Below are 10,625 nucleotides of genomic sequence, written 5' to 3' on the forward strand. Positions count from 1 at the left end.
CCAGAAAGAAAGGAATAAAATAATAGTAGTCTGTTAAAAAATACATTAATTACAAGAATTATTAATGTGCCTTTACTCACCAGATTTTTTAATTTCCTAATTAACTTTTATTATCTTTTTTTTTTTTTGCCTTCAGCATTTCTTCTCCTATTTTGTTGTATTTTGCCTTAAGTTATTTTGGCTGTGTCTTATATTACTTGAGGTTTTTAAGGACCTTGGAAATTATCTACTCCAAATATTAACTGCCTGAATCTGCTACACAGCTGACAGGGTGAGGTCCTCTGCCCTGTCAGGAAGCCCCCAGTAAAAGGAACAGATCCCCTCCTCCCCAGGAAATGCACTGAATTTTCAGATTGCACATCCTTAACATTGGCTCAAACTAAGTCAGACAGCACTTCCACAATTAACAATACAAGGAAACAACTAACAGGTTACTGCAGAGCTATGAGATTTTCTTCAATATTATCTAACACCATGTTACAGGAACTATCACCATGAAAATTCTAGCTTTTCTCCAGCTTACAGTTATTTTTAAAATAGTGTATTCACTTATTTATCTGACTGTGCCAGGTCTTAGTTGTGGCACATAGGATCTTTTAGCCGTGGCATGTGAACTCTTAGCTGCAGCATGTGGGATCTAGTTCCCTGACCAGGGATCAAACCCAGGCCCCCTGCTTTGGGAGCGTGGAGTCTTAGTCAGTTGACCACCAGGGAAGCCCCAACTTACAGTTATTTTAATAAGAATAGAATGTGTATCTTTTATCACTTTTTAATTATAGACAAAAAGGATAAATTAGTGTAAATTTTTATTAAAGATATGAGAAGCTAGAAAAGGGGTTGCCCAGTGTCTTTGCCTCATTCATTCTAGTCTAGAAATAGAAAATTCCTTCTTTTTAACAGCTGAATGACATATCCTCGATTTCTTCAAGATCAAATCCCTGTCTCTACTGAAGAAGCTGCTGTTATTAAGATGTGGGTAATCCCTTCAGAAGGCACTGTCTGGTCAAGGAGTATGTATCCCCCATGAGCTTACAGGCCTGAGTTTCCACTGAAATGGTTTGCTGTCAGCCCTGACATTCGAATACTATGAAAGGACTTCTGTTGAATGCTTATGGCACATCAGTTCTTCCTTAGGAGTTAAGGATCTACTCTGGTGACAAATACTGGCAACAAATGTGAGAGAATGAGTTAGCAGCCGTCCAGGCCTCGATGTCCTAGATCTGCACATTCGACTATACTGAACTACACAAATGCAGATGAATGAAAGTCGCTCAGCTGTGTCCGACTCTCTGTGATGCCATGGTCTATACAGTCCATGGAATTCTCCAGGCCAGAATACTGGAGTGGGTAGCCTTTCCCTTCTCCAGGGGATCTTCCCAACCCAGGGATCGAACCCAGGGCTCCCGTATTGCAGGCAGATTCTTCACCAGCTGGGCCACAAGGGAAGCCCGAGAATACTGGAGTGGGTAGGCTATCCCTTCTCCAGTGGATCTTTCCAACCCAGGAATTAAACCAGGTAGGACTAAAGTCTACCAAAAACCTGATGGTAGGAAATTACGCTAGTTTACTAATGATGAGCATGTTAATCTAGCCTAACATGCAGTTGATGCCAGTTTACATTTTTCTAAGGCCCCTGAACTAAGGTGGACTTAAACTTGATGGATATCCTGGAGGTGCCTCAATTCCTTCAGATATTACTTAGTTAAAAGTTAAAATCTCTGGACTTTCCCAGTGCTCCAGTGGTTAAGAATCCTCCTGCCAGTACAGGGGACACAGGTTCGACCCCTGGTCTGGGAAGACCCCACATGCCATGGGGCAACTAAGCCCATGCATCATAACTCCTGTGCCCACCCACCCTAAGCCCGGGCACGAGTGCTCTCTTGGTGACACCACTGCAGTCAGAAGCCCGATACCACAGTGAACAGTAGCTCTACTCACCACAACTAAAGAAAGCTCACACACAGCAACAAGGACCCAGTGTAGCCAAAGATAACATTTATTTTTTTTAAAAATTAAAATCCCTAATCCTAAGGAATGTATACGTATGGTTCTAAGCAAACTGAAAGACAGTGAGGATGCTTTTCTTCTCTAGAAGAATCTTAAATCCTGAAGGTCAGCTGGCTTTTGAGGCAGGCATCTTCCACCAGTGCGCTGACCCACTTACAGGTCCCTGAAAGCTGCTGTGTTTGAAAATGAGGATGCTATTAAGACTCTTCCATCACATTATACTCCACGCAGCTAGTAATTATGAATATGAGCTCAGCTCTGTGGAAGACGGAAAGGAACGGTCATCAGTCATACTTTGTGAGTCTGTTCCCCTGGTGTCCAGAGAAGAAAACATCCTTGCGATGCCTTCCAGCTAGCCTTTGCCAGTTTTCCTGATACTAATCCTGACCATCAGAAACTTTCCTTAACTCCTGGTAGGAATCTCTAAGCTTTAAAGTTTAACATCTAAAAAAACCACATGCTGGAAGTTTTCTTTAGCATCTAGGATTCAAGAGCCGTAAACAAGGTGTGTAATCAAGAAAGGATTCCAGGGCTAGTGGGGAGGATTAAAATTTGATTAGGGTTTGAACCTGAGCACGGGTTTACTCCTACCTCCATCTGAGCAGACCCAGATCCTGGTCCATGTGAGGCTCGACAGTTGCTTTGTGTTATATCACAGAAAGAAACGAGAAAGGAATCTCCCCCTTCTTTCACCATCATCCACTTACTTCTGTGGGAAATTATTGAGGAATGGGAAAGTAAAACATTTATATACATAATAGATTTCAATACATATGCCTCTGTCTCACCAAGTCCAGATCCTGCAACTCTGTAGGTCCCAGAGTTGGTGTTTCTGTTTTCTTTCACCCTGAGGCCTGGCTTATAGGATCTTGCTTCCCCGACCAAGGATTGAACCCAGACCCTCAGCAGTGAAAGGGCAGAGTCCTAACCATTGGACCACCAGGGAATTTCCTGGAGGTCGTTGTATTAGAAGTTAAGGCAGTCAAGCTACAGGCTGGGAAGGAGCACTGCTCACTCTATTTGGTCTGAAATAAACCTGAAGCTCTCTTCCATAAGAATTGTAACAGCAATATTAACTTACTGATTATAATTAGTACGGGTATTTTACAACAGCAGGTGCAAATGGAACTTTTATAAGCATGTCATCATGATGTTGTCTTTAATTATAGCATGATATTTGTTTTTAAATTAATTTTAGCGAAAATATGAGGAATAATCATTTTGCTCTTTGAGAACAGTGTTTAAAAATTGCCTTTAATATGAAGGAAATATTTTTTACATTAGACAGTTTATATCAAAGTAAACTGAAATGTTATTCTGAACACTTAAATATGTAGCTTTTACCTATTATAAATCAAAGCAAGGAAGATGAGGACAGAACAACTTCTAAGCACAATAAATGTGGAAGGAAAGCCCCATGACTGCATTGACAATAATGGCAAAAACCACAAAAATCTTTATCAAAAATTCTCTTCTTTGATCAGACCTGAGGTTGCCAAGGGGATGGGGGAGGGAGGGAGATGGACTGGGAGTTCGGGGTTGGTAGATGCAAACCATTACATTTAGAATGAATAAACAAGGTTCTCCTCCATAGTACAGGGAACTATATCCAGTTTCGTGGGATAAGTCATAATGGAAAAGAATAGTTTTAAAATGTGTATTTTATATATATATATGTATATATATATATACATGAGTCACTTTGCTATACAACAGAGATTGGCACAACATTGTAAGTCAACTCTACTTCAGTAAAAAAATAAATAAAAATAAAATACTCTCTTTGGGTTCCAAATTACTGAAGACATCTAGTAGTCGGCATTTTTAAAGTTTACATAAAAAGTACGTTTCAGATTACATGAGAAAGAGAAGACAACCGCACAAAGAAGAACTATCACAGCTGCTTATTAATACATTTTATTCAGATCCACTGTTACACTTCTTTGCACAAGTAGTTATGGGTGGAGTTTTACTTGCAGGAGGAGAAGGTCTTCCAGAAGAAATTCTTGCAGGGTGTTTTATCTTGGTGCGTGGACTGATGAAGTGGTGCGCCTTCCTGCCGTTTGGACTCCTCCCTGGCTTCCCCTTCTACGAAGGGCACTGCCCTGGCCTGGGAGGCCCACTCGTACCACCACACAAGCAAAGTCAACAGGCTGTTTGTCTTTATTTCTGCCACTTCCTGCGTGTGCTTTTAAAAAGAAGCAGAGGACAAAGGAAAGACAAATCAATCATCTGATTCAGCCAGCATTAAGATATGTAATTATTTCCTTTAAAAAAAAAAAAGATGCTCCAGAACAACAAACCATATTTCCATTTAAAGGATGAGAAAGTTAAGGGACATGACTAAAACGACTTAGCATGCACGCAAAGTTAAGAGAACACCTCAAGAGAACTGCTCCAATTAGAGAAAAGAAAAACTTGAATATATTCAATCAAGGAAAAAATCTGGTTGTTTTGCCCCTAATCTTTTCAATTATAAGAGGTTGGGAGATGTCTCCTTTCCCCTGACAAGTGACTGGCAGATAAGAAGCCCCTCAAGTTAGATGAGGCTCCTTTTGCTTGATTTCCCATCTCTCCATCTCTGGTCTTATTCCTACTGCTACTGCTACTGCTACTGCTAAGTCACTTCACTCCGGGCTGTCCACAAATTGCTTTTTAAGACAGATCAGATTGAGACATTATATTCTGGCCTTTCAGACTCCTTAGAAAGCTTTAAGGAGTAATCTGATGATGAATAGCTTTTCTGGAACTCAGATGCTAATTTCAGAGAAAAATCCATTTTTAATGGTCAATTTTATGTACTCTTTCTTGGAAGTTTTTCAAAATGAAAAAAAAAGAGAAGTAAATCACCTCATAAAGTTACAACTTCTCACAATGGAAAATGTAATGATGTCAATTAATCTAAGCCAGTGAGAACCTGCACTGTGTGTATAAATTAAGATTCTACAAGTAAGTGTGACTAACACCGCAGTGGCAGCAGCGGTAGACCAATTGCACGGCAATAGACCAGTGTGATGGCTTTGTGTTTCAAAGACTGGCAGTTGGAGATTGCTAGCTTGAAGAAGCGCCCCTTAGTGTCAGCGTTTCCTATCAAGTTTCCTAATGACTGAAGATGATGGTGAGTCAATGGTCCATGTGGAGATCACAGCACAGGGCAGCTGAGGGGCACACGGCAAAGTCCAGCCCTGCAGTCTGTCCTGTACACACACTCAGCCACAGAGAAGAGGGGGGATCCACGGGGTGGCCAGATGTGCCAAGGGAAGGGGCAGCTCCCAGGAGGGTGAGCACCCAGCCGAGTCAGACTACTCACCCCGCTCTCGTGGCCGGTGAGGCCGCCCTCTGGGGAGAGGGCAGTGGTGGCCCCAGAGGGCAGCAGCAGCAGCGGCAGCAGCAAGCAGACGGGCAGCATCTTGCAGGCTGGCTGGTACTTCTCTCCAGCTCTGGAGCTGCTCATCCTGCTTGGCAGCCCCTGAAACCAGTGCTTTGTGGACTTGAGTCTCTTCTCTGCAGACTGAGGGGGCTATTTTCAGCTCAACCTGCAGCTGTGTGTGTTTTGTTTTTTTTTTTGGAATATATGCCTATCTAAAGCCTGTACCCCCTCTCCCCTCATATTCAAGTGGTGACGCACGAGCCTGAGCAATCAGTGCCCGCAAAAGTGCTTCAGGACTGGATTTAACCCCTTCATTAAAACCTCAGTGCTCTTCCTGTGTCAAGAGTGGATTTGCTCCTACTTCGGGATGCATGTGCGCTTGCCTAGAAGTTCCACCTCCTCGCAATTATGCCAAAGCAATCAGGAAGTCGTGAGAACAAAACCAAGTGATTTAACATAATACAAAATTAGCCTTGAATAAGGAGCTTATGGTGATGAAAACAGTCAATCCTAAAGGAAATCAACCTGAATATTCATTGGAAGGACTGAAGCTGAAGCTGAAGCTCCAATACTTTGGCCACCTGATGAGAAGAGCCGACTCACTGGAAAAGACCCTGATGCTGGGGAAGTTTGAGGGCAGAAGAGGGCAACAGGGGATGAGACAGTTGGATGGCATCACTGACTCAATGGACATGAATTTGAGTAAACTCTGGGAGATAGTGGAAGATGGGGAAGCCTGGTGTGCTGCAGTCCATGGGGTCACACAGAGTCAGACATGACTGAGCAATTGAACAAGGAACACCACCTGCTTCCCAAGTGGTGCTAGTGGTAAAGAATCAGCCTGCTAAAGCAAGAAACTTGGGTTCGATCCCTGGGTCAGCAGGACTCCCTGGAGAAGGGAATGGCAACCCACTCCAGTCTTACCTGGAGAATTCCATTGACAGAGGAGCTTGGCGGGCTACAGTCCACGAGGTCACAAGAGTCAAACGCGACTGAGCGACTAACACTTTCAACAACAAAGGATCTTAAAATCTGCAATTTTGCCCACATGAAAAAATGACTGAATCAGCTCAACAAGGAGATGGTGAGGACTCTGGGAGCCACTCAAAGCATCCACTGGTCTCTCCAGACCACCTCGGGCCACCAAGTGCTGGCTCCCCAGCACCACCTCCCCACCAGCAGGCCACTTCGCCGCCACCAGGCCACGGTCCTCTGGCCCAGGCTTTCCCAAACTGTGATGTGGACCCAAATCACCTTTTGTTGTCATTCAATTGCTAAGTCGCGTCCAAGTCTTTGCCACCCCATGGACTGAGCACTCCAGGCTTCCCTGTCCTTCACTATCTCCTAGAGTTTGCTCAAATTCACCTCCAGTGAGTCGGTGATGCCATCCAACCATCTCATCCTCTGTTGCCCTCTTCTCCTCCTGCCCTCAATCCTTCCCAGCATTGGGGTCTTTTCCAATGAGTCAGCTCTTTGTATCAATCACCTTATTAAGGTGGAAATGCAGATAGATTCTTCTTTTCTTGGCCACACCTCAAGGCATGTGGAACTTCTCTGACCCATGCCCGCTCCCCCCCTCCTTGCCCTGCCCTGCCTGCAGTGGAAGTGTGGAATCTTAGCCGCTAGACCCCCAGGGGAGCCCAGTGAATGCCCTACACTTGACCAGCTCCCAGGGTCTCCTCTCCTTCTGACGACAGCTCCACTGCTGAGAATCCACAACATCAAGCTGTCTCTGCCACCCCTGGTTCCTCCTTGTGGGTCCCAGGTTCAGAATCACACAGCCAAATGTACAGACCCTCTCCACCTGAGACAGCTAGGAAGATCAGAAACATACACCACAAACCTAAGATGACGTCAGAGGCCAGGTTCCAAAGGGAAGTAAAGCAACCAAAGAACTGACGGCATGTTCCAGAAGTGAACGTTGACGCTTTCAGTTTTCCAAAGTGCTGGTTCACACCCCTCCACAAGGGAAATCTCAACTTTAAATTTCATTGCATTGCACATTTGTTAAGATGCTAGGTAAGATCGGCACAGCCAAATGACCCACTGTGGGCCATAAAGTGCATCTTGCTTTAGTCCTTTTTTGGTACCAAAAAAAAATTTTTTTTTGCCTAATTCCCACAAATGATATTTTAAAATGTTCAGATAATCTTAGGGCTCCCCTGATAGCTCAGTTGGTAAAGAATCCACCTGCAATGCAGGAGACCCCAGTTCGATTCCTGGGTGGGAAGGTGCCCTGGAGAAGGGAAGGGCTACCCACCTCAGTATTCTTGCCTGGAGAATTCCAAGGACTGTATGGGGTCCATGAGGTCACAAAGAGTTGGACAGGACTGAGCAACTTTCACTTCCACTTCACTTTCATGTCTTTTAAATTTGAGACATTTTAAAAATGTCAACATTTTTAAATGTTCAACATTTTAAAAATTTAATGGGAAATAATGGAGGCAGAACCAGTTTGTCATCTACCATCTTGACTGAGACACGAAACGTGAATGAGGTGCATATTGTCCTTTCCCACTTTTTTCCTCTGAGTGTATTTTTATATATTTTGTATATATACTGTATATCCCATGGGGTCGCAAAAAGTCAGACATGACTGAGACTTTCACTTCAGATATTCTTACAGATGAGAGAATCATGGTAGCTCACCCAGCTTATAGCTTTAGAATATTTTGAAGATTTTGTTCCATGAACTCATTGAACACTGAACACCTAGCGTGTACTACATAGAAGGACAAAGACCATCCACCTGACAGGGCTGTTCCAGCCTCACTAAGGGACAGGATACATGCTCTGCAAATGAGAGAAAAGTAAAATTTCAGTGTGACACGTGCCAAGGAAGGTTATGAGCTGCAGGCCAGGGAAGGCTTTGTGTGATCTTGTTACTACTGGCTGCTTTCAAGGAGGTGGCAATATATCTTAGTACTTCAAGATGAGGGCTCTAGACTAAAATCCTGGTTTTGCCATTTAATTAACCTCTCTAGGGTCTCACAGAGAAGGCAATGGCACCCCACTCCAGTACTCTTGCCTGGAAAACCCCATGGACAGAGGAGCCTAGTAGGCTGCAGTCCATGGGGTCATGAAGAGTCGGACACGACTGAGTGACTTCACTTTCACTTTTCACTTTCATGCATTGGAGAAGGAAATGGCAACCCACTCCAGTGTTCTTGCCTGGAGAATCCCAGGGACGGGGGAGCCTGGTGGGCTGCCATCTGTGGGGTCGCACAGAGTCGGACTCGACTGAAGTGACTTAGCAGCAGCAACTGCCTACATCATAAAACTGTGAGAGTCAAATAAGATCATGATAAGCACCTAACACAACGGGACTCACATTAGGAACTGTCACTAAGACGATATCCTGGGACTTCACTGGTGGTCCGTTGGCTGGTCCAGGAAGATCCCAGATGCCGCAGAGCAATGAAGCCCAGGCACCCAGAGCCCGTGCTCTGCAACAAGAGGCCACTGCAATGAGAAGCCCACACACCACAAGAGAAAGCTTGCGCACAGCAACAAAGAAGCAGCACAGCCAAAAATAGATTTTTTTTAAAAAAGAAGATACTCCAAGTCCTTAGTCCGTATTCCCCACAGTATAAAGAAAAGTTCCCCACCACAAAACAATGGAAATCCCTGGTGAGAGCCATGAAACCCAAGCAAGGGCTCCTCCTCCCGTGTGCCCCCGCCACTCATCTCAGGCTCCAGGGACCCAGTACTCACGGAGCACCTGTCGTGTGTATATGTGTGTGTGTGTGGCCCTACACAAGGCACCAAGTGATCACCATTTCAAAGTCCGCCCATAAGGAGCTGACAATCTAATGTTTTATGCAAGCAAGCGTTTCTGAAAAGATGTACTATGGGAACTTAGATTAAAAGGGACTCAGTACTGGATTATTTTGAAAAAGGGAGATTGTTTCTTCTAAAAGGCAGAACTAGGACCTAGATAGAAGCTGAAAGACTGTTCTCTGCACACAGAAGAAACTTGCCACAATTAGTATCCACTAACAGAAAGGGCTGGAGAAGGAAATGGCAATCCACTCCAGTGTTCTTGCCTGGAGAATCCCGGGGACGGGGGGAGCCTGGTGGGCTGCCGTCTATGGGGTCACACAGAGTCAGACACGACTGAAGCGACTTAGCAGCAGCAGCAGCAGAAAGGGCACCCTGGCCCTGAGGAGTTCAGGAGAGCCTAGAGGACCTCAGTCATCAGTGCTGTAGGAGGGCTTCCTCCTTGGTGAGAAGACTGGACTCCATGACCTCTAAGGGTTCTTTACAGATTCCACAATTCAATAAAGGCAGTAAGCGGGCCATGATCACACTTTCCCAGACGTTTAGGTGTCGAGGTACCAGCTGTATATGACAAATGTCGACCAGCATATTCCAGCTATTGCTGTGTATAGAAGGGGATGCTTTGGAACTTCCCTGGTTTGTTAATTTAGTAATAAAAAATTAATGTAGGATCTTTTATTTCACCTTTTTTTGAGGCGTTGGTGTAACAAGGAAGACGAACATTATAAATGTAAATTGCCCCAACTATGTTACCAGGCCACATGCATTTCAAAAACGTGCTGCTTTATATGGCCAGTCAGCTGGTTATACAGTTAATTAAAGTTCAGACGAGCTTCCAGGACTCTAAGGAAGCAAGCCTGTGAAAAAGAGCCCTACAACTCCTTTCTGCCAACGGTCAGCAAAGATAGAATGGGAAAGAATGACTGACATCACATGGACACGCCAGAGTAAACTAAACCCTGAGCAGAACATGCAGTGGGCAAGAGGCAGTTCCTGAGAACTCAGGGTTACACTCAACTGCTCCTTACAAAGTCTGACCACCCCTGTGTTACAATCCCTGAAGAATGTGTGGTAGGACTACTTGTCTAAAATATAAACAAGTCAGAGTAAGAATTGAATCGCCAGTCTATGTCTGACGCAGGATACAGCATGCTTGGGGCTGGTGCATGGGGATGACCCACAGAGATGTTATGGGAAGGGAGGTGGGAGGGGGGTTCATGTTTGGGAACACATGTAAGAATTAAAGATTTTAAAATTAAAAAAAATAAAAATATAAATAAATAAATTAATTAATTAAATTAAATTTAAAACAAAAAACAAAAAACAAGTCAGAGACTTCCCTGTGGTCCAGTGGCTTAAGAGTCCACATTCCTAACGCAGGGGGTTTGGGTTCGATCCCTGGTCAGGGAACTAGATCCCAATCAACTAAGAGTTCACATGCCGCAATTAAACTTTCTTTGTGCCATAA

At 44.2% G+C, this 10,625-nt stretch overlaps 1 protein-coding gene across 1 annotated transcript; it reads right to left on the reverse strand.

Moving 5' to 3' along the window:
- Positions 1-3,976: 3,976 nt before the first annotated feature.
- On the reverse strand, positions 3,977-5,461 carry CORT (cortistatin). The gene is made up of 2 exons (XM_068986140.1): positions 5,318-5,461; positions 3,977-4,195 (listed from the first exon to the last, which is right to left on the reverse strand). The coding sequence occupies exons 1-2, from the start codon at positions 5,459-5,461 to the stop codon at positions 3,977-3,979; spliced, it is 363 nt and encodes a 120-aa protein (XP_068842241.1).
- Positions 5,462-10,625: the final 5,164 nt, after the last annotated feature.

The sequence above is a fragment of the Capricornis sumatraensis genome, chromosome 14, assembly GCF_032405125.1.
Source record: "Capricornis sumatraensis isolate serow.1 chromosome 14, serow.2, whole genome shotgun sequence".
Taxonomy (NCBI): Eukaryota; Metazoa; Chordata; class Mammalia; order Artiodactyla; family Bovidae; genus Capricornis; species Capricornis sumatraensis.

Bases quoted from the DNA above. Each gene is read 5' to 3' on its own strand.
- CORT (XM_068986140.1), bottom strand. From the start codon at position 5,461: ATGAGCAGCTCCAGAGCTGGAGAGAAGTACCAGCCAGCCTGCAAGATG. The intron at 4,196-5,317 runs GTGAGTAGTCTG...TCTTTTTAAAAG, and splicing joins TCACCGGCCACGAGAGCGGG to CACACGCAGGAAGTGGCAGA.